Here is a 24793-nt window from a genome sequence, read left to right on the forward strand (position 1 = left end):
GCGCTGGCCGTACTCCCGTTTTGTCTCGGGTGTAGAGGATCCAGCGCTGGTGATCCAGCGCTGGTAATGCAATGTAGACACTCACCAGCGCTTTTCTTGACCTCCGTGGAAGGAGGAAGCCTCTGGTAATCAAGCTGGTTTCCTTTCCCGGTTTGCTCTCTCGGTCCCGGAGCCAGCCAGCAAACCGCAGGGAAGGAGACCTGCTTGCTCGGGGTTCCGGGACCGAGAGAGCAAACCGGGAAAGGAAACCAGCTTCGCCGCGGTTTGCTCTCTCGGTCCCGGAACCCCGAGCAAGCAGGTCTCCTTCCCCGCGGTTTGCTGGCTGGCTCCGGGACCGAGAGAGCAAACCGCGGCGTTCCCGGTTTGCTCTCTCGGTCCCGGAACCCCGAGCAAGCAGGTCTCCTTCCCCGCGGTTTGCTGGCTGGCTCCGGGACCGAGAGAGCAAACCGCGGCGTTCCCGGTTTGCTCTCTCGGTCCCGGAACCCCGAGCAAGCAGGTCTCCTTCCCCGCGGTTTGCTGGCTGGCTCCGGGACCGAGAGAGCAAACCGCGGCGTTCCCGGTTTGCTCTCTCGGTCCCGGAACCCCGAGCAAGCAGGTCTCCTTCCCCGCGGTTTGCTGGCTGGCTCCGGGACCGAGAGAGCAAACCGCGGCGAAGCTGGTTTCCTTTCCCGGTTTGCTCTCTCGGTCCCGGAACCCCCCTTGAAGCCGCCCAACAGCGCTGCAGTGTGGCCACATCTAACACCACTTGCAGCGCTGGTTGCTGTAAGTGTGGCCACTCTGCAGCGCTGGCCCTATACAGCTGTACTAATACAGCTGTAACAACCAGCGCTGCAAAATTTTAGATGTAGACATGGCCTGAGGGAAGTTGTGCAAGGCCTCAAGGGCAAGGATAAGTGGCTTGATCTTGAAGTTGATTCTTCCTGTTGAACTTAACTGTGCAGCTAAGTAAGCAGGAATTTGAGTGACTGTTGCTCATATCTTGTAATGAAATACCCTGCATGTGTAACATGAAAGATCTAATTACATCAGAATAACAATTTCAAAATATTAACACTTTTCCAAGCATTCCCAAGATTTGTTTTAATCAACTTTATTTTTGTACTTGCTCTTCTTCCCCCAGTGAAAATTGTAATCCGAGGGGACAGGAACACAGGGAAAACCACACTTTGGCACCGACTCCAGGGGAAGAAGTTTGTTGAGGAATATATTCCTACTCAGGAGATCCAAGTCACCAGCATCCACTGGAACTATAAAAGTAAGAAGGGAGAGGGAATGAAGGGTGCCTGGGGGAAGGAACAGTCTGTGCCATGGAGGCAGGAATTCCTCTGTAGTCTCAGCTGTCTCTTTCAGCTTTATCCAGTTTAGATTTAAAATGGGTACTCATCACTCTTACTTGATTATTCAAATAATCCTGTTTTTTAATCCTTTCACTCAGTAATTATGTTACCAACCATTTAAACAGATGTCCTCAGTAGTTAAAATCACAGGAAGAAATTTAACAAAACATGAATATGAATTGAAATGCTCATTGTATTTTCTTGTTTCAATGAAAACATATTTTATTAGTGAAATGTATCCCTGGAGGACTGGATCTGAAGTACAACAGTCCTGTGTTAGTACATTCAATACCAGCAAGTGACATGGAGCAGTCTAGTCTCACTCTGCAATTGGAGAGTAAATCCGTAGTGGACATGGTGAAAAGTGAATTAGATTTTTAAAATGCTTGTAGTTCTAATAATCTTAGGTGGAGATATTAATACAAGTACAAGTTATTGAAAAACAGAATTATTGTATTTTGTCAATGATGCTCTAAGACTCTTGCTTGAGTTGCAGAGCTGAGGTGGAAGTCTTCTTCCTGCTATGGCAGCTTAAAGGAACTGGCCCTGAGATTTTTACAGCATGGGCAGAATGCTGCTGATGTAGAAACTGCATAAGACAGCAGCCGATTATTTTAGGAGTCTCTCTTCATAAGATCAATCATAGGAGGCTGGAGGGGGTAGGCTGAGGGAGCAGGGCCATGGTGCATGTCTGTAATGGGGTCAGCAGTCGCCTCATGTGTGCCCCCTTTTCTCTGGCCAGTTGTGCCTGCAAACAGTCTTTTCACAGGAGCCCTTTCTCTTGGTTAGGTGTGAGCCTGCTTTGGTTTTACATCAGGGTGGTGCCTGTCTCTCGCAAGCACCCCCCAGCTGCTGGATCTCTCAGCTGGTCTTCGGCAGCTCAGCTCTCTGGCCAAGCCACACATGCTGTCCCCCCTTTGGGGTAGATAGTCCACGTTCTTTCTCTGCCCTTGTATGAAGCTGTAGCTCTAAGGCAGGGGTCGGCAACCTATGGCACGCTGGTACAGCGTGCCATTAAAAATCCTGCCCGGCCCGCTCTTCTGTGCCCTCCAACCCCCGCCCCCCCCCCGGTGCAGGGACAGGGGGCAGAAGCATAGATGTGCGCACAGGGTGTGCCCAGGCACACCCTAATGCAGGGCTGGGCAAATGGCCCCACTCTCCCGGCGCGGCAAGCCGTGGGGTCCATGCTCCCAGGCTGGAGCGCCCGGCCGAGCGCAGCAAGCCGCCGGCTTCTTCCCCACCTTCTCATTTTCCCCTGGAGCCATGTCACCGCATGCGCAGCGCTCTGGGGGCTGGGGCTGCCTGCTGCCACAGGACAGCCTGTCTGGCTCTGCGCAGAGCAGAATATGCTGCTAGGAGCCTCATGGTAAGGGATCTGGGGCTGGGAGGGTTGGATAAGGGGGGGTAGTCAGGGGACAGGAAGCAGGGTGGGTTGGATACGGGGTGGGATCCTGGGCAAGGGGTCTCTGGAGGGGGCAGTCAGGGAGCAGGGGGGGTTGGATGGGGCATGGGAGTCCCAGGATCTGCAGAGAAGAAGTGGGGGCAGGGCCTTGGGGAAGGGGTGGGTGGATGGAATATGGGCATATCCCCCCAGCCCTGGCCCCACCCCACACTCAGCCCTCTGCTTGATTCCTTCACCCCCGCCACGACCCCAGCCCTGACTCTGGCCCCCCCCACACCATACCCAGACCCTCCCTGCCCTGACACCTGCACATACCCCCACATCCTGACTCTTGCACCCCCCCATCCCCACCCTGAGCACCAAATGGAAACTCCTGCAAACCCCTCCCCCCCCCATTCCCACCTGCACCCCTCGCACCAAATGGGAGCTGCCCAGGTAAGTACCCCACACGCAAACCTCCTGCCCCAGCCCTGAGCCCCCTCCCTCCTTTTGGCTCCTGGCCAGACCCTTCATCCCCAGCCCTGTGCTCAGCGCACTCCCACCCTCAGCTCCGTGCAGAGAGAGGAAGAGAATGGGCCAGAACCAGGGAGAAGATAGGTACCCACTGTATGTGGGCAGGGCCGGGACCCTAGGCCGGCAGCGGGCTGAGCAGGTCTGGCAGTTGGGATCCCGGCTGAGCAGGTCTGGCAGCTGGCGGATGGAACCCCTGAGCAGCAGGGGGCTGAGCCGACTGACGGTGTAAGATCAACATTTTAATATAATTTTAAATGAAGCTTCTTAAACATTTTGAAAACCTTGTTTATTTTACGATGCAACACTAGTTTAGTTATATAATATATAGACTTAGAGAGAGAAACCTTCTAAAAACATTAAAATGTATTACCGGCACGCGAAATCTTAAATTAAAGTGAATAAATGAAGACTCGGCACAGCACTTCTGAAAGGTTGCCGACCCCTGCTCTAAGGCTTCTTCCCTGAGGCCCTGCCTTTTTCAGCCATCCAGCTGGGGCACATCTAAGTACCCTCAGCTGGTGTCCTTTTCAGCAGCCCTCCCTTGGCTCAATCTGCAACCAGACCAGCAGTGCCCTTCTCTGACTAGATCAAACTAGCTAGAGACATAAAGGGTAATGAGAAAATATTCTACAAATACTTTTGAAGCAGGAGGAAGACCAAGGACAGGGTAGACCTGTTACTCAGAGAGAGAGAGTGTGTGTGTGAGAAATAACAGAAAATGTGAAAATGGCAGAGATGCTTAATGACTTTGGTTTTGGTTTTCACTAAAAAGGTTGGTGGTGATTGGCCGTCTAACATAGTGAGTGTTAGTGAAAAGGAGGTAGGATCAGAGGCTAAAATAGGAAAAGAAGTTAAAAATTACTTAGACAAGTTAGATGTCTTTAAGTCACCAGGGTGTGATGAAATGCATTGTAGAATACTTAAGGAGCTGACTGAGGAGATATCTGAGCCATTAGCGATTATCTTTGAATAATCATGGAAGACTGGAGAGATTCCAGATGACTGGAAAATAGCACCTGTAAAAAAGGAAATAAGGACAACCGAGGAATTACAAACCTGTCAGCTTAACTTCTGTACCAGAAAGGTAATGGAGCAAATAATTAAGCAATCAGTTTGCAAACATCTAGAAGATAAGGTGATAAGTAAAGTGAGCATGAATTTGTCAAGAACAAATTGTATCAAACCAATCTGATAGCATTCTTTGACAGGGTAACAAGCCTTGTGGATGTGGGGGAAGTGGTAGACGGGATATATCTTGACTTTAATAAAGCTTTTGATACTGTCTTGAATGACCTCCTTAAACAAACTAGGGAAATGTAACCTAAATGGAACTAGTGGGTGCATAACTAGTTGCAAAACAGTTCCCAAAGAGTAGTTATAAGTGATTCACAATCATTCTGGAAGGGCATAATGAGTGGGGTCCCATAGGTATCAGTTCTGGGTTTGGTTCTGTTCAATATCTTAATCAATGATTTAGTTAATGGCATAGTACACTTGTGAAGTTTGCAGATGATACCAAGTGGAGGGGCTTGCAAGTGTTTTGGAGGATGAGATTAAAATTCAAAATATCTGGACAAATGGTCTGAAGTAAATAGGATGAAATTCAGTAAGGACAAATGCAGTCCATTTAGGAAGTAACAATCAGTTCACATACCTAGGAAGGAGTACTGTGGAAAGGAATCTGGGGGTCATAGTGGACCACAAGCTAAATATGAGTCAGTGGTGTGACACTGTCGTAAAAGAAGCGAACATCATTGTGGGATGTATTAGCAGGAGTGTTGTAAGACACGAGAAGTAATTCTTCACTCTACTCCACGCTGATTAGGCCTCAGCTGGAGTATTGTGTCCACTTCTGGGCACCATATTTCAGGAAAGATGTGGGACAAATTGGAGAAAGTCCAGAGAAGAGCAACAAAAATGATTAAAGGTCTAGAAAACATGACCTATGAGGAAAGACTGAAAAAGTTGGGTTTAGTCTGGAGAAGAGAAGACCAAGAGGGGACATGATGATGACAGTTTTCAAGTACATAAAAGGTTGTTACAAGGAGGAGGGAGAAAAATTGTTGCTCTTAACCTGTGAGGATAGGACAAGAAGCAGGGAGGTTGTGGGATCTCCATTGTTGGAGATTTTTAAGAGCAGGTTAGACAAACACCTGTCAGGAATGATCTAAATAATATAGTTCTGTCATAAGCGCAGGGGACTGGACTAGATGACCTCTCGAGGTCCCTTCCAGTCCTATGATTCTATGATCTCTGTACCTTCGCCTGGTTTGCCCTGGTCCTGGGCTCAGGCTGTCTGTACTGACCTTTTCATGGTCCTGCTGCTATTCTAGCCAGCCAGGCATCTGGTCTTTGGCAGCCTTCCCTGGGCTCAGTTCTGCCTGGTGAGCTCTCTGCAGTGAGCTGTCCATGGCTTGCGGCTCATCTAGTCAGCCAGACACCCAATCCTCCCTCGTCAAGTTCCATGCAGCAGCTGAACTTCTCTGCTCTGCTGCTTATCTTAAGTAGGGCTCTTCTGGACCCGGATTGGCCCCTCCTCTGCAGCCCCTCTAGGATGCCTGGAGGATTTCCCTCTGCTCTATTCTGGGGCAGGGTGTTGCAGGGCCACAAAGTCTCCAGCAGTGGACCTCTGGACCTGATGCACCCTGGCACACTGCAGCGCCCGCAGTTCTGGGTTGCATTGCAACTTGTACACAGCTCAGCTTGGGCTGCAATAACTTAGGCAGCCAACTTTTAGTGAGGGCTGCTATGCACCCTCCCAATTCTAAGCTGTTATGGGAGGTCAGAGGTGGTATAAAGCCCCTTTAGCTGCACCCTCCCAATTCCAGACTGAGTTTTCTGCTGTGCCTCCCAAAGTTGCACCCCAAAATCACACCCTTGGAGCTAAATAACATATTAAATAATTGGGTCTGCGAAGGCTTCAGTAGATTTTTTCCGCTTACTGAAAAGATTCTGTGGCTGCCTTCTACCACTTCCTCTCTGCCAATGGCTTTGGCTGATCTATCCTGATTAGAATTTGAAAAGTTTGGTCTTCCCACTGCGCAATGCAGAATTTTCACAGAATTAATGCTCTGTACAGAATTTCATTTTTTTCCTGCAAAATTGGTGCTGAAGAGCTGTTGGCTTCTGCTGGGGCCGCTGAATCTGGCAGAGCCTGGCTCCCCAGCTCAGTGTGCCAGCACGAGTAGACTGAGCTTCCCAGTTTTGCCAGCCCCACTCGATCACATTGTGTGGCTGGGCTGGTGAGCTATGTGTGGGGAGAGCCAGGTGCAACAGCTGGGAGCTGCAGGGAGGGGCCACTGCTTTCCGGAAGGGGAGATTGAGGGTAAGGGGGAGGCCTGGTTGGGGTGGGGGTGTGTGTGTGACTTGAGCTGTTCTGGGGAAGGCTAAACCTTTAAATTGTACCTGCCGCCCCCCCCCCCCCATTATTAGCAGGTATGTGTCGTCTCTGCCCAGCAGGGCAGTAAAGAAGCTATGTGGAGCAGATCCAGTGGCAGGGCTCTGAGGGGAGAGATCGCTGGAACCTGGGCAGTCTGCTGTTGAGGACTCGGGGGGATAGAGGTGGGCTCCTTGCCCTGGACAGCGTGCCCTGACAGGAGTCATGCTACCCTGAGTCCTGTCTGTCTTCATAAAGAGCAGTTCCAGAGCATCAGACCTGTGACTCTCACACCCATATGCATCTTTACCTTGGGAGCACCGTCTTTCTGTTTATCCTGCATCAGCTGGCATAAGACACTTACTCTGCTGCGCAACTTAGACAGGTCCTGCAGTCTCTGCCGTGCATGAAGGCTGTGCTGTTACTTCCTTGTGTCAGGCACAGACCTGTCACTCAGCTTTCTTCCCTGTCTGGCTTCTTGAAATGATTAAGACTTTAAATGAAGAGATGGAATATACAACTTGTCAGCTCTTTGTAATTATTCTGAAATCTCAGCGTGCTGGCAAAGAATTCATTTTATTAGAGGGATGTGGATTTTTTTCTTCTGAGAATGAACCAGCCTGTTTCTCTGATCCACTGGTCTCCTGTCTGTGGAATTTGATAAGCTTTAGGCCCTGTCTACACTAGCAAGTTTCTGCGCAGTAAAGCAGCTTTCTGCGCTGTAACTCCCGAGGCGTACACACTGCTAAGCCACTTAGTGTGCTGAAACTGTGCAGTTGCAGTGCTGTTTAAAAAAAAAAAACAAAAAAAAACCAAAAACACATCCCAATGAGAGGCATACAGCTTTCTGCGTCGGGGCTACTGTTCTGTCGTGCCAGAGTAGACACCGTGGTCAATTACAGTGCTGTGATTGGCCTCCAGTAGGTGTCCTACAATGCCTGCTCTTTCCTCTCTGGTCATTGGGTTGAACTCTACTGCCCTGCCCTCAGGTGACCAACTGTCATCCCCACCCCGTAAATTTCTTTGGAATTTTGAAAGTCCCCTTCCTTGTTATTCGGTGATGCGTGAAGTGGTCTCAGGGCATCTTTCCAGATTGCCATGCCTGCTCCATGCATCAGGCAGTTCCTCGCTGAGAGCAGTGCCAAGCTGCTGGACCTCATCAGCATTTGGGGAGAGGAGACTTTCCAGTCCCAGCTGCACTCCAGCTATAGGAATTATGATACCTATGGACAGATTTCACGATCCATAACAGAAAGGGGTCATTACCGGGGCACACTGCAGTGGAGGGTTAAAGTGAAGGACCTGCGGAACGCCTACCACAAGACACAGGAGGCAAACTGCTGCTCTGGTGCTGAGCCCATGAGCTGCTGGCTGTATAAAAAGCTGGACACGATACTCTGCAGTGACCCCACCTCCACTGTGAAGACCACTGTGCATACTTCGGTGGCTCACATGCTAGTAAAAAGTGGATCAAGCCTGGAGGAGGAGATCTTGGACCAGGGTGTGGATGGGTGGGGACCCAGAGGCAGAAGGTGACTCGGAGGCCAGAGATGCATGCAGCCAGGAGCTCTTTTCTACCCCAGAGGAGGCTAGCCATGCACAGTTGTCAGATGTTGGCAAAGTGCAAACAGGAGAGGAGGCCTTTGGTAAGTGGATTTGATTTTGGGAATTGCTGAAGTGAGTTGTTGTGGGTAGGACGGTTGCAGAAAGCAGTCTTGTCTCCCACCACATGCCTAGTCTGAGACTCTCCCTCAGAATTCTCCAATGGCAGGGCGGCTCTCATTCTCGTGTCCTTGCACCACAGGGCTGGTGTGAGCTCATCTTACAGTCCCATGAATGTGGCTTTCCTCATCGGAAAGTTTTGCAGCCACTGCTCGTCGTCCCAGAGGTGCATCACAGTGTGATCCCACCACTCAGTGCTTGTTTCCCAAGCCCAAAAGCGGCGTTCATGGAATATCAGGGTTGGAAGGGACCTCAGAAGGTCATCTGGTCCAACCCTCTGCTCAAAGCAACACCAATCCCCAACTAAAACATCCCAGCCATGGCTTTGTCAAGCCTGACCTTAAAAACCTCTAAGGAAGGAGATTCCACCACCTCCCTAGGTAACCCATTCCAGTGCTTCACCACCCTCCTAGTGTGAAAGTTTTTCCTAACGTCCAACCTAAACCTTCCCCACTGCAACTTGAGACCATTACTCCTTGTTCTGTCACCTGGTACCACTGAGAACAGTCTAGATCTGTCCTCTTTGGAACCCCCTTTCAGGTAGTTGAAAGCAGCTATCAACTCCTCCCCCCCATTCTTCTCTTCTGCAGACTAAACAATCCCAGTTCCCTCAGCCTCTCCTCATAAGTCATGTGCTCCAGCCCCCTAATCATTTTTGTTGCCCTCCGCTGGACTCTTTCCAAATTTTCCACATCCTTCTTGTAGCGTGGGGCCCAAAACTGGACACAGTACTCCAGATGAGGCCTCACCAATATCGAATAGAGGGGAACGATCAAGTCCCTCGATCTGCTGGCAATGACTCTACTTATACAGCCTAAAATGCCATTAGCCTTCTTGGCAACAAGGGCACACTGTCAACTCATATCCAGCTTTTCGTCCACTGTAACCCCTAGGTCCTTTTCTGCAGAACTGCTGCCTGGTCACTTGGTCCCTAATCTGTAGCAGTGCATGGTGGTATTCCTTCCTAAGTGCAAGACTCTGCACTTGTCCTTGTTGAACTTTCTTTTGGCCCAATTCTCTAATTTATCTAGGTCCCTCTGTATCCTGGATCTATCACTCCTCCCAGTTTAGTGTCACTCAGATTAGTGTTCCACTGTGGTCAGCGCCTCTATATGCCACAGGCAATCTTGTGTCATAGCTACTATGCGTGGCGAGATCAATGTGTCATTCCTCTTGCTTTTGTAGTTTAAGAAATATCTCTGCTGCTCCTTGTGATGTGTTGGTCAGAGCAAGCAGCATACTGGTCAGCAGATTGGGATCCATTCCTGCAGCCCGAAGAGGTAGGGCACACAGTACACAAACCGTTGAAAAATGGCACCAAATGCGGACAGAAGCACAGGGATTGTTGAGATGAGAAGTAATGCATCACGGGGCTCTGGCACAGGACCCAGGATGCCCTGTGACCCCTTACGCCTTCCCACAAGTGTTAGCAGCAGAAGAGAAAGAGGTGCTCTGTGCTGCCCTGAGTGCACTGCTCCGAATACTGCTGCAAGTGAGAACATGCTATTGTGCAGGCAGCTGACTTTGCAAACACACAACTGCTGTTTCCCTTCAGCGCTGTCTGAGCGGCACTGTAACTCTGCCAGTGTAGACTGCCCTTAGTCATGAGTGTGATGGGTTGGATCGCAGAACCCCCCTTGGGAGCTGCCACTGGATGTGCCCAGACTACTTTTATGCCTGCCTTCCCTGCCAGCTCCAGACTCCAGCACCCTGTCTTGCTGAGCCAGACACTTCTGTCTGCTCCACCACAGACCCAGGGTCTGAATTACTTTCCCCAAAGCTGCAGGTTTTATCTGAAAGTAGCTCACAGAAGTGTGCTTGTCTCTAACACTCAGATGCCCAACTCCCAATGGGGTCTAAACCCAAATAAAAATGTTTTACCTGGTATAAAGGTTATACAGGGTTAATCCATAAATTGTTTGCCCTCTATAACACTGATAGAGAGATTCACAGTTGTTTGCTCCCCCAGGTATTAATACATAAGTTAATAAGTAAAAAGTGATTTTATTAAATACAGAAAGTAGGGTTTAAGTGGTTCCAAGTAGTAACAGACAGAATGAAGTAAGTCTCCAAGCAAAATAAAATAAAATGCACAAATCTATGTCTAATCAAACTGAATACATATAATCTCACCCTCAGAGATGCTTCAGTAAGTTTTTTCCTCTGACTGGACACCTTCCAGGCCTGGACACAATTCTTTCCCCTGGTACATCTCTTGTTCCAGCTCAGGTGGTAGCTAGGGGATTCTTCATGATGGCTCTCTCCTTAGCCAGCTGAAGACCAAAATGGAGGGGTCTCCCAAGGGTTTAAATAGACTTTCTCTTGTGGGTGGAGACCCCCTCCTCACTCCTATGCAAAATCCAGCTCTAAGATGGAGTTTAGGAGTCACCTGTGCAAGTTACATGTCCATGCACGACTCAGTTTTTACAGGTAGCATCCATTGTTTACATGCTACCTTGAAAGTCCTCAAGTAGACTTCTTAATGTGGATTGGAGCATGCCAAGATCCAATGTCCTTTAAGTGTTTCTTGATTAGGTGCTTAATTTCAACATTCCTTTCTCCAGAAACTGACTAAATGCTCTACTAAGGTTATTTAGAAATCATGCCAGTTCACAGCCAACATTCATAACTTTTAATACTAAAATGATACATGCATACAAATAGGATTAATACATTGAGTGGATCATAACCTTTATGGAGATATGTTGCCATCACAATGAGTTTCTGGTTTTTTTTTTGTTTGGATTTTTTTAAGGAAGTTAGGAGTTTAAGCAATTGACTTTCTGGAGTCCAATGTACAATTATGATTACATGATCCTCATCAGTTTAATTCTGCTCTACACAGTGCCACAAGAAAGCCCAAATGTAATACTAGTAAATATTGCATGATCTTTGTTTGACAGGCTTGATTATTCATACATGCATAGGGTAACAGCCACTATGCTTTCTATGTTTGACAGTCCTAAGCATGTGAAGTAGTTTGTCTAGGGGTATAGGAGTGAGTGAGTCTGTCTCGTAGACTGGGAGTCCGTGATGAAATCAGCCAGCAAATGAGTTATTCTTTGTAATCAAAGGCCTTACTGACTTTTTCACTACCCTTTCTTTGGGAGTAAACAATGGCTGCAGAATGCTGTGCTAAGTAATTTCTTGAACAGAGATATTTGAGTAGGTTTGAGCCATGCTGTGGGTAGGCTTGAAATACGGGGCTATTAGTTTCAAATCTGTGATTTGGATTAACCTGTGATCTGACACTATTTTTCAGATACTTGCCTTCAGAAGCAATGTAGGTGGAATGCTACCCATAATGTCTTGTCATAAAGCTAACCCAGTGGCACTAAAAGCTAATCATCTGCTTGTATGTTCATGATAGAGTCAGGAATGCAATGACTGATTTAAAAACTCTGTTGGGTGTAACAATTGGTGTAACTACTGTTCACTTTTAGCATAGGAAAAGAACATTTAATCCAATAAGTACTTATGAAAATGATTTTCCCTTGGAACGTTTATATCGCAGATATTTACCCATTTCCCACTTGCTTCTATATGCCATGCTATTCTCTCTACTGCTTCTAAGGCCCTATCAAAAATTAAGTTAATGTTTCTCTCCTTTCTAGGCCAGTCGGCTTGCCCTTAAGCTAACTGGAAGGGTTACTGTTGGCTTTGAGTAAGGCGTGAGCAATTCTTGATACATCTACTAGGTGACTTAAACTCATAAGAATGGCCATACTGGGTCAGACCAAAGGTCCATTAAGCCCAGTATCCTGTCCTCTGACAGTGGCCAATGGCAGGTGCCCCAAAGGGAATGAACAGACAGGTTATCATCAAGTGATCCAAGCCGTGTCCTTAGCAGCAGATATGTACATGATAAGAGTAAGGCTCCTTAGTGCAGGGCAGGGTCTTGGTGAGAAGTCCAGCCCCACTGATACTCTAGCTAATGAGAAGCAGGAGGGAGGACACTGGGAATTGTACCTGGATCCTGCTGAGGCTGGGGGGGCTCTATCTTGTATTTAGTCTCTGGGTATGGCTACACTTACAGCTGTACAGCTCTGGGAGTTACAGCTGTCTTCGTACAGCTGTGTAGGGCCAGCGCTGCAGTGTGGCCACACTGATAGCTACCAGCGCTGCAGTGTGGCCACATTTGCAGCATTTTCAGCGCTGTTGGGAGTGGTGCATTGTGGGCAGCTATCCCAGTGTTCAAGTGGCTGCAAGGTGCTTTTCAAAAGAGGGGGGTGGGGTGGAGTGTGACAGGGAGTGTGAGGGAGACAGAGAGAGTGGATTTTTGGAGCTAACACTGTTGTCAGCTCCCTGCCTTGCAAGTTCTAAGGACTGGAAGATACACAGCACCAACCTTCAATCATTTTAAAAGTTTTGACCCCTTGCCCCACCCCTCTCTTATTCACTAAATGCAAATTATGCACTCCTAAATAGCCGTCAGACCACATAAGCAGCTGCTCACAGATTCCCCCCTCCCCCTCCGCCGTGTGGCTTCTCTCCTCAGGCAAACAGCTGTGAACATTTCAAAGCAATTCCCCTGCCTGCCTCTTCTCGAGCAAACAGGAGCTGTGTTTGTTTTTTAGATAAGCAGCTCCGGGGATCCTGGAGTTCCGCCACTCTTCCGGTTTGTTGTGAACAGGCATTCTGGGATACCTCCTAATACCCTGGAGGCCAATTACAGCACTTTTGGTGGCCATACTTGCGGAGCAGCGCTGCATCACCAGCACTGTGATGTCCTGTCCAGCCAGTGGAGTCCTGTTGGTTTCTTTCTTGGGTTTGTCTTGCCGACCTGGAATAACGCTTCCTCAGCTCTCGTCCACTCACGCCCCTTCTCTACCTACGCTACATTGATGACATCTTCATCATCTGGACCCATGGGAAGGAGACTCTGGAAAAATTCCACCACGATTTCAACAGCTTCCACCCCACCATCTCAGCCTGGACCAATCTACACGGGAGGTCCACTTTCTTGACACCACGGTGCAAATAAGTGATGGTCACATTAACACCACCCTATATTGAAAACCTACCGACCGCTATGCCTACCTTCATGCCTCCAGCTTCCATCCCGGACACATCACACGATTCATTATCTACAGCCAAGCACTGAGGTACAACCGCATCTGCTCTAACCCCTCAGACAGAGACCAACACCTACAAAATCTCCACCAAGCATTCTCAAAACTACAATACCCGCACGAGGAAATAAGGAAACAGATCAACAGAGCCAGACGTGTACCCAGAAGCCTCCTACTGCAAGACAAACCCAAGAAAGAAACCAACAGGACTCCACTGGCCATCACATACAGCCCCCAGCTAAAACCCCTCCAACGCATCATCAAGGATTTACAACCCATCCTGGACAATGATCCCACACTTTCACAGGCCTTGGGTGGCAGGCCAGTCCTTGCCCACAGACAACCTGCCAACCTGAAACATATTCTCACCAGTAACTGCACACCGCACCATAATAACTCTAGCTCAGGAACCAATCCATGCAACAAACCTCGATGCCAACTCTGCCCACATATCTACACCAGTGACACCATCACAGGACCTAACCAGATCAGCCACACCATCACTGGTTCATTCACCTGCACGTCCACCAGTGTAATATATGCCAGCAATGCCCCTCTGCTATGTACATCGGCCAGACTGGACAGTCTCTACGGAAAAGGATAAATGGACACAAATCAAACATTAGGAATGGCAATATACAAAAACCTGTAGGAGAGCACTTCAACCTCCGTGGCCACACTATAGCAGACCTTAAGGTGGCCATCCTGCAGCAAAAAAAACTTCAGGACCAGACTTCAAAGAGAAACTGCTGAGTTTTAGTTCATCTGCAAATTTGACACCATCAGCTCAGGATTGAACAAAGACTGTGAATGGCTTGCCAACTACAGAACCAGTTTCTCCTCTCTTGGTTTTCACACCTCAGCTGCTGGAACAGGGCCTCATCCTCCCTGATTGAATTGACCTCGTTATCTCTAGCTTGCTTGCTAGTATATATATACCTGCCCCTGGAAATTTCCACTACATGCATCTGAGGAAGTGGGTATTCACCCACGAAAGCTCATGCTCCAAAACGTCTGTTAGTCTATAAGGTGCCACAGGATTCTTTGCTGCTTTTACAGATCCAGACTAACACGGCTACCCCTCTGATAAATAAATTAAAAACACTTTTTTATATATGGGGGGGAGGGAGGGAGTCGCACTCAGAGATTTGCTATGTGAAAGGGGTCACCAGTATAAAAGTTTGAGAACCACTGAATTAACCCCTCTGGAGCCTCAGGGAATGTGTGTGGCAAGGGGTCTCCCTTGGTAGGGTTGGGAAGGATATTGTTCTTCTCATGTGATCCCTCCTCCAGTGGCTAATTTTAAATTAAGCTACTCTCCCCTGACATGAATCTCCCTATGGCACTGAAATTAAATATAGACTATAATTTGGCATTTGAGAAGTGAAAGGAATGGTAGCCCTAATGGAAAAGCTAACAGCTTGGCTCTTCCACAAGCCTCAAACTGCTGAATGAGCTTTAGGGTAGGGAAGGCTGTGCCTCCCAAACAGCCTGGCCCCCTGACCCCACCCACTTCCTGCCCCCGACGGCCCCCCCCCCCCCAGAATTCCCCACCCATCTTGCTCCTTGTTCCTTCATCATCCTCCAGAGACCCCACCCCTGTCCCCTGACTGCCCCAACCCCTATCCACCCCCCCTTGAGTCCTGACAGACCCCCGGAACGCCCACAATCAACCCCCCTCTGTTCCCTGTCCCCTGACTGACCCCACCCCCTCCCTATCCACTGACTGTCCCCAGGACTTCCTTCTCCTTAGCCAATCTCCCCGGCCCTGGCCCCTTACTCCTGGCTCCCCCCTCACCCGGAGCCTCAGCCCATCCAGCAGCATCCCTCGACAGCTGCAGTGTGGCTCTGGCGGGGCTTGAGCTCTGTCCCGCTCAGAGCTGCGTGGTCAGGGGGCAGGGCTGCGAGCTCCAGGCTGAGCTCAGCTCTCTCCGTTCCCTCCTTGCTGCTTGGGAAACAGAAGGGGCAAGGGGGTGGCGTGGGAGTGGTACACTCACAGATTTGCATGTATCCTGTCTGGAGCGCGGTGCAGTGAGTGCTGCACTTCAGGATGCCTATACTGCATGGTGATGGGGGCTGAGTGCAGTGGGTAAGGGTCGTAGTTTTCAGGCCTGGGTGGTGAAGCTACAGAGGGCAGCTGGTGGCAGTAAGAACCTGGATGTTGGGGAAAGTGAGTTGGAGGTGACATGGGGGCACAAGGGAAAGAGTTTTGGGACAAGGGCTTTGGGGAGGGCGGGTGCGGTAGTGCTCTGCCTGCATGGCTACAGGTGCCTGGATAGAGTCTGCCTGGCGCTCCATTATGCTTATCAGCCGCTCTGTGCTTTTTTGCCAGAGCATCGCGCTTTTATGCCGGCGCTCCTCATTCTGCTAGTGGCACCTTCTTTCACTCTCCCGCCACTCGTGCGCTTTTTGATTTTCATTACTTCAGTGCTGCATTACTTTATGCAACGTCTGTCTTGCTTCTACGTGGCCTCTTTCTGATTCTTTGGAGTCTTTCGGACGGTGGTAACACAGACGGCTGAGATCTCAAGGTTACATCTGTAAAGGCAAAATGCAACACTTAACAGAGGCAGCATTGTTCACACCAGACAGGGTAATGATTCCCCCATACTTAAGGGCAAGCACTGTCTACGCAATAGCATAATTTGCCCATCCCAAAGCAAGTGCACACAAACCCACGGGAGCCCCAAAATGGTGAGTAAGCACAGGGTCAAGCATGACTGATGGTTTCATGTTTGTACTGTCCTCTGGGTTTCGTTTCATGGCTGTACTGTCTTCTGGGTTTCTGTGCCATGGGGAGAGCCAACAGCGGCAGGGGGCCCCTATACTGAACACCCTCCCCACATTTGCCACAGAAGTTCATCCTGGAAGATACCTCGCTGCTGAGGTTGACCTGGGAAGCAAGGGAGGGTCTTCTACTGCAATGCGACTTCTGCCCTGGCCCATATGCAGCTTGCCTGTGTGCAGTAATGGTCCCCCAGCCCCTCACAGCACAGTGGTGCGGACAAATTAGCCTTATTGGGACAAGGACCACAGTGGCTCTCCCGAGAAACCTGCGCAAGCGCATTGCCCAAGTTCTGGATGAGACCTTTGAAGAGATCACTAAGGCCAATTACCACGATAGGGCGCTGATGGGCTCTCACATATCTAGGCATGCATGCAGCCCTAATCCTCCTCGCCCCAAGAACCCTCAATGAATAACTTCCTTCCCAAAATAAAAGCTGCTTACCGGGAACCTCCTCTGGTGTTTGTCCTTCCCCAAGCACTGTCCGCTGCAGCTGGCTACCTTCCTCCTGGCTTGAGAACAGCTCCTGGCTGCATGCATCTAAGGATTCTGGGGTGCCTTCCTCCACCTCAGCACACTTACTCCCCCTTGCTGCTGCTGCTTCTTCTGCCTTGTTGAACTGAACTCTGAAGTGTCTGTGGTGATACTTGAAGTGGAGGTGGGGTCACCCTCCAAGTATCGTGTCCAGCTCTTTGTAGAAATGGCAGGTTGCGGGGGTAGCACTGGAGTGGTGTTTGCCTCGTGGGCTTTGTGTTAGGCGTTCCGCAGTTCCTTCACTTTAATCCTGCACTACGGTGTGTCCCGATCATGGCCCCTTTCTGTCATGGCCCTTGATATCTGCTCGAAGGTATTGTAATTCCTACGGCTGGAGCGCAGTTGGGACTGCACAGCCTCCTCCCTCCAAACACTGATGAGGTCCAGCACCTCGCCATTGCTCCATACTGGGAATTGCCTGGTGCATGGAGGCATGGTCAACTGGAAAGATGTGCTGAGAGCACTCCATGCCTGGCTGAGCAAACAGGAAGGGGATTTTCAAAATTCCCAGAGAATTTAAAGGGCGGGTCTGACGGTTGGTCACCTGAGGGCAAGGCAGTAGAGTTCAAAGTGATGACCAGAGTGGCTAGAACAGGCATTGTGGGACGCTTCTGGAGGCCGATCAGAGGGCATTAACAGGACAGGTCGTCCACACTGGTGCCGCGGCGCTCCAGCAGGCACACAGCAAACGTTATTCCACTTGTCGAGGTGAGTACCAGGATCGCTCTACCTGTGGAGTCAGAGCGCTCTGCGTGCCTTGCCAGTGTAGACGGGGAGTGAGCTAGTGCGCATGGGGCTCCTTTATTGCGCACTAACTCGCAAGCGGAGCCAAGTCCTGAATCACTCCACTGTCTCCACAGCTTTCTGCAGGAGTGTGAAGTTGACACAATTGTATCCAGATCCAGGGTTCTGGTACTAAAACTGATCAGTCTCCTTAATTTCACACTCATGCTGCTTAGCTATGTCAGGAACAGAGGCACTAGCTCTGTCTGCAGGCTCAAGAAGACAGTACTGTATGTACAATCTACATTTGTGTCTGCAAGGTTATTTCCCTGCAAGGACTCCAGCAATAGGGAAAAGCTCTGGTGAGGGGGAACCTTTCCCCACTGCTTCCCCCTCTTCCAAAACCTTTCATTGGCATGTGTAGCTACACATTGTGTTATGGACATAGCTTGTTTTTCTTGGCAGCATATAGCTGCATACCTTACAAGCTGCCGGAAGTGGTATGTAGTGTAGATGTAGCCACAGTGAGTAATACTCTGAAAGTAGCCCTGTTGATTTTAATGGAACTACTTGTGGAGTAAGATACTACTCAGTATGAGCAAGGGTGGCAAAATCTGGCCTTATGAATGGATGACTTTAGAAATGTACTGTGATAAAGGACTGTGTCATGTAGTTGGCTGAAGCAAAAGGCTGACAACTCAGATTGTGGTTTTTAGTCCAGCGAGGCCTGTGGCACTTTCACTTTGGGCAAGTCACTTGATCACCTTGTGCCTCAATCAGTCAAGCTGGAAAATTGGATGCAGAGCAGGAATTGCTTTGCAGAACCAGACTTAGCCAAAGATCAGGTGCAATCATGCATAAGTTCAAAGAAACCTCTTCTGTTTGTACTGCTTACTCTTTTTACAGGATTTTCAGACTTGTTAGCTAAACCAACAGTGCATGGTTTCCTGGATTGAAGGTAATAGTTGGTTAATTTCAATCGCAGTGTCATAGGGGAATATTTTTTTTACTTGGGCCATTGTGCTTAATTGCTCAATCTTTGTTCAGTCACTGTTTGCTTGTAGGTGTTGCCAATACAAATAGTTTTTCAGTCCTTAGTTTGGCACTTCTCTGAAAAGAATCTCTCCAACAAAGGCATTGTGGGGGTCTCTGTTACTTATGGTATCAGATCACTTACTCAGATTGAGTAAAAATATGGCTTTCTAACTGCAACTGCTTACCCTGCACTATGAAGCTGAGCCGTTTCTGGCTCATGCGTCATCAGTAATAAAGTTCCAACTAAGTTGGAACTCGGTTAATAAATCTGAGTCAGACAAATCCAGGTTACTCTCCTATAGCTGGTGGCTCTGTTGTGCTTTCAGGAGTAAAAATCTTATTTTTTGTCAGAGTAAGCTAATGTGACTTGGAATTCGCACAGGAACAGACCTTGTGTGTGTGACTTGTTTGATGTATGTTTCAATTTTTGCTTGGTGCATTTGTGTGAGGGTTTTAAAAATATTAGTAAAGTTGATCTCCCTTAGAATACCTCTACTCTGACGTTTTCTGTCACAAAGATCTTTGTTCTCAGCTTTTAATTAACTTCTAGTATGATACAAAAAAAAAATTCAAATGAGGTTTTGAAGAGCTCATGATGTAATGTGTTCCAAATTTGCAACTTAATTAAAAATTTGTCCATAAATCTCACTTTTATTAACAGGAATTTTCAAGGAGTTCTTTAAAGAGAGCAGCATTTGAAGTACATCAGAGAGGGAATGCTGTGGGGGTTTTAAGTCTTTTTTTATTTGCACTTAAATATTCTGTTTTTCTTTGCTTTGTAACATATTTGCCTTTCTTCCCTCCCACCCCCAATCCTCCTTTCTAGCCACTGATGATATCGTAAAGGTTGAAGTCTGGGACGTAGTTGACAAAGGTAAAGACTTACTGTTTCCTTTCTAATGCTACTTAATTCCTTTTTTAAAACTTAAATTAGAAGAATTTATGTGAAATTTAGAAACTATTTGCTTTCCTTCCTTTGGTAGAAGTGTTTGTGTTAATTTCCAGAGGTAACCTGACAGGGCTGGGAATTCTCCCTCCTTTCCAGAGAGGCTCAGATGTCTCAGATATGCCATCTTAACTCCAGGGTGAACAAATAATTTAGAAGCAGTTGCAAGAAGCCTGAACTTCTCTCCAAGTTGGCTTCATTCATTCAAAAATGGACCAAATGATTTGATTCCTACTGTGTTTGGTGAACTTCATTTCCTCTCCCTTTTTAGGCCACTAGTGTCATAAACAGATGGTTAAGGGTTAATGTCTCTTTTACCAGTAAAGGGTTAAGAAGCTCAGTAAACCTGGCTGACACCTGACCAGAGGACCAATAGGGGGACAAGATACTTTCAAATCTTGGTGGAGGGAAGTCTGTTTGTGCTTTTTGTTTTGTTCGTTGTTCGCTCTTGGGACTAAGAGAGACCAGACATACACCCAGGCTCTCCAAATCTTTCTGAATCAGTCTTTCATGTTTCAAAATTGTAAGTAATAGCCAGGCAAGGTGGATTAGTCTTATTTTTGTTTTCTCAACTTGTAAATATTTCTTTTTGCTGGAAAGATTTTTACCTCAGTTTGCTGTAACTCTGAACCTGAGGCTAGAGGGGCTTTCCTCTGGGCTGTATAAATCTAAGTACCCTGTAAAGCGTTTTCCATCCTGATTTCACAGAGATGATTTTTACTTTTTTTCTTTAATTAAAAGCTTTCTTTTTAAGAATCTGATTGATTTTCCTTGTTTTAAGATCCAAGGGGATTGGGTCTGAACTCACCAGGGATTGGTGGGGGGGAAAGGAGCGGGGATGGTTAATTCCTCCTTGTTTTAAGATCCAAAAGGTTTGGATCTGTGTTCCCAGGGGAAGGTTTTGGGGGAACAGAAAGTGTGCCAGACACTAAATTCTGGCTGGAGGCAGTGTACCAGATCTAAGCTAGTAATTTAAGCTTAGAAGTGTTCATGCAGGTCCCCACTTTTTGCACTCTAAAGTTCAAAGTGGGGGAAAAAAACTTTGACAACTAGTTCATTCGGTTTATAGTAGTACCCATCGAACTGTCTTTTTGAAGGAATAATCTTGTTAAAACGATAGTTTTGCACAGCAAAACTGTGTTGTTTTTTTTTTAAAGTGAATACTTAGATCCACGTAAATTATTGCATTTTCTGTGTGCTAATCTAAAGCCTTTTTGTAACATGCTTACTGGGAAAACAATCAGCCTGTGTTTAAAACTACACCTCTACCCCGATATAATGCAACCCGATATAACACGAATTTGGATATAATGCAGTAAAGCAGCACTCGGGGACAGGGCTGCACACTCCGGCAGATCAAAGCAAGTTCGATATAACGCAGTTTCACCTATAACACGGTAAGATATTTTGGCTCCCGAGGACAGCGTTATATTGGGGTAGAGATGTATATACATTCTGAACAAAGTCTTTGGGAGCTGAATATTTGCATGTGATGACACAATGTAGCTTTTAAAACATGATAGCATATTAGGAAGAGAGCTGTATATTTCTAGTTTTTAGGAAGCCAAAAGCTGTACCAGATACACAGTTGGAAGCTGTTAGCAGAAATGAATGGAATTCATAGGTAACTATTAACAGCACATTCTTTTTTGCATGAACTGAAGTTAATTTGATTTGGGGAAAATGAATTGGACATATATCCTTTTAGAAATGCTGTAATGGTTAGAAAAGTGACTTTGTAAATATAGCACTCTGCAGATCTGCCCCTTTGTGTAATCCTATAGGTGATCAGGGTCAGATCTGCTGACTAGTGATGAAAATTTACATTTTTATCATCATATTCCTGTTTCCATTCCTGCAGAATCTTTAGAGCCTTGGGAGACTCAGCTGGAATCTGTTCTGGCTTTTGTACCCTCAACAGAACTATGAATTAAATTCCAGGAGCACTGTCTTCTCTCAAAGTATACAGAAGTGTGTCACTCGTGCACTCTAACCTACTCTTTATTAGATCTCAGTTGGATCAGGGTTCCTGGTGAAGTGTGAGCCAGACCCCAGCTTGACTTTCAAAACTTACCCTACGCATGCGGGGCTGGCATCCAGAAGTTCCATCATTTTTACTTACCGATAGACAAATCTGGTATGAAGTAATTGAGACCGTGAACATGTGACCCTGTTATGCCTGTATTTTATTTTATTTTAGAGTTGCTTCTGAGAGCTGATCTGCACTTTAAACTCCAAAGATTTGTCATCCTGGTGGCAAAACAGGCTAAGACAAACCTGGCATTTGCAGATGTTAATAACAGTTCAGTCACACTGACTTCTGGAGGTGGAGTGTGCCTGGAATTTAAAGGATCTGTCCTCTTCCACCCCTTTCCCAGAAAGGGAAAATGTCATTCTGTTAGAATCCCTTTTTATGGAATAAACAAACTCAAGTTTTTATATAGTTACAGGTTCGTGGGCTTAGTTAGTGCAGTTTAATGCAATCCAACTCTGACAGTAGTGCAATTCTATGATAAATGCACCTCAAGAAAAATGCAAACGTGCCGTTAAGGAATTGTTCATATCTCACTGTTTCATCTTTTAATATGATCTCATTTAATTTTATTTCCTGTGCACTCAGGCCAAAAAATCCTCCTGCATGATGCTTTGGGTGAGAGTGACACTAGTCTAGACCATAGCCATTTATTAGCAAAGCCTCCAGTGTGTTGCAGTTGAATGCTGGTGGGATCTGATCCTTGCTTTACCCTTTCCTAGAGAATCCTATGTAATGTGCATACATAGAGTTGTGCAGTGTGCTGCATTTAAAAGACTGTCTTTGAAAATGCCACCAATTTGTACACTCTGAATGTGGCATTTTGAAGTTATATGTTGATTCCCACCTAAAATTATGACTTGCATCTCCACCCCTGAAAAAGTCTGTCTGCTTTTAAGGGAAAAATCAAATGGAAGACTGACATATTAACAAAGTCTGACCTGGTCAAATGCATAAATACTGAGTGCTTTGATTTCTCTCTTCAGAGTAAACTGGTGGTGACGAAAAGATACACGAGTGGACACACGGTTCAAATTTGGTCTTGTAGAGCAGCTTGATACCTTTTTATCTGCTATCAGTGCTGCCAGGGTGTATGTGTGTGTATGTAACGTGTGTAAGATTTTGAAAGTTTTGCTAAACTAAATCCCAAGAAAAGTCACTTCGTAATTATTTTACTGAGGTTAAAGAATAGAAATCTCTGGTAGCAGCAGTGTGGTGGTTGAGAACTTGCTGCAGCTTCATTTCACTAGACAATTTTTTTGCCTACCACTGTAGCAGTACAATCCATGCAGTCCTGACTCCTCTCTCAGCTTTGGGTGAGTTGTAGAACTGATGCAAATCAGAAAGCTTTTACAGAATCTGAATGCAAGGCAGCTACTAGAGTCCAGATGTTTCAAGAGCTATAGTCACCTATTTGTAACTCCTGCCATTCGTTACTAGTTCCTAAGTCATCACTTTTATGGTAATGGTAGGGTCAGGTCACAACTTGTTTCAGAAAAGTATTAATCTATGCATCCCAGAGTAATGTAAACCAATGGCTCTCAACCTTCACAGACTACTGTATCCCTTTCAGGAGTCTATTTGTCTTGCATTCCCCCAAGCTACCTCACTTAAAAACTACTTGTTTACAAAATCAGACATAAAACTACCAGGAAGAGGAAACAGCATAGTAAATATTGGGACTCTGAAAAAGGGCATGCAGCAAATAAAATGTTTCAATATTGATAGCTACTCATGAGAAGAATATGTATTAACATTCTAGTTGGAAAAAAACTGGGAAAATTCCCATATAAAAGTCCTTGGTGTTCGATTGGAAGTTGGCAGATGGTATGGCCCACCACTGTAAACCATAAAAAGAAAGGGAATAAGCAGTTGGGTCATTCACCTGGCTTTCACTCATCATTTGCCTTCTGAGCCTGAACAACATCACTGCTGCACACACATCTTTGTTGTTATCTTAAACAACCAACCTGCAGCATTAAATCCAGCAGTATTCACAATATGTTCATGTGTACATACATGCACATTTCAGTGGTGTCATCTTGACAAATTAGCACACTTAGAACTATAGCTAACCTAAATCAGTTGCCCGTACGTCTCTCACATTGCACAAAGACACATACAGAACTGTGCACAGTGAAATCTGTGAAAGCCACACCAGTCATATATCCATCATGAAAACATGACCATGTAACTGTAAACGTGGTCAAGTTAAAGCTACACACAGACTGTCCAGGGTGAGAATGGAAATGTGTGAGTAGGACAGGTGGGTGTTTGAACTTTCTTGGTTTTATACTTTAACATTAGAGATTCAGCTCTTGTGTATACAGTCTGCCAGATAAAGAGAGTGGAGAAGAGGTGGGATTATGACACTGGAGAAATCATACAAGGGAAACCTGATTGTGAGTTTGACTGAGAGTCACTTCCAGGTCTCAAATCTTCTTTAACACAGTAGTGGTGGGTGGGGGGTGCCTTCACAGCTTCAGCTGAGTTGTGAGAGCTTCCAATCCACACCTGAGTCATCCGGGAAGACCTCCAGCAAAGCTGGGTGAAGAGCAGAATTGACGTTCCTGACATCTTCAAAATTTAAAAACCAAAACAAATCAGAGAAGGACCTGGAGACACGAGTATCTTGGAGGAGAGTGGAAGACGTTTCATTAAATGGAGTTGAAATAACATCTACCCAACACTCTGTTGAAGAGTATCAGGCTTGGAAGCCACTGCAGCTCCCTTTGACCCTGGCATAGCTGAGGTCTGATGCTGTGAGGCGTGAATGTCATGCAACACCAATTAAATTGTTCAGAAAGTGCCCCAAACTTTTTTTTTAAAGCTAACATTAGTTTCTTTATAGCCGCCAGCTGGGAAGTGTGGTTGATCACCATTCTGCTGCCTATGGTTTGGGGCAGCATTGAAGCCACAGGAATCAAACTGAAGCTTTCCAATGAATAACCCTACCTCCGTTGCTGTTTTGGGTTAACCCTTTTGTAACCAGTCAATAGCAACAGAAATTATTTCAGTAGTCGAATACTGGAATTCCGTAAGGACTGTTCATCATGGGAGTGCCATTTTGAGTGTGAACACTTATGGATTAATATTTTCTAGTAAACCTGCTGAGCAGTTTTTGATGGGCCAGACTGTTTCATGGAAAAAGTCCTGAACTGCAGACTTCCTTTGCTCTGATTTCACAGGAGAAGCGCTATCATGTTGTTAAATCCTCTGAGGAGAGCATTTATTGGGTAACTGCTCTGTTTTATCCTCTACCTCAACAAAGAAAAGATTAAACATGTTTCCTGTTGCCCAGATTGGTTTTACATCT

General features: G+C 46.8%; 1 protein-coding gene across 5 annotated transcripts in view; it reads left to right on the forward strand.

The window, feature by feature from the left end:
• RABL6 (RAB, member RAS oncogene family like 6) overlaps window positions 1-24793 on the forward strand; it is a 110677-nt gene that overhangs the window by 15603 nt on the left and 70281 nt on the right. For 4 of the 5 annotated variants that reach the window (XM_030536105.1, XM_030536106.1, XM_030536109.1 and 1 more), the window contains exons 2-3: window positions 1121-1255; window positions 19326-19373. In XM_030536105.1, coding sequence (XP_030391965.1) covers window positions 1121-1255; window positions 19326-19373 — 183 coding nt within the window. The remainder of the gene's footprint in view (window positions 1-1120; window positions 1256-19325; window positions 19374-24793) is intronic. The other variant, XM_030536108.1, reaches the window with a different exon arrangement.

Source organism: Gopherus evgoodei, chromosome 16, assembly GCF_007399415.2.
Source record: "Gopherus evgoodei ecotype Sinaloan lineage chromosome 16, rGopEvg1_v1.p, whole genome shotgun sequence".
NCBI lineage: Eukaryota > Metazoa > Chordata > Testudines > Testudinidae > Gopherus > Gopherus evgoodei.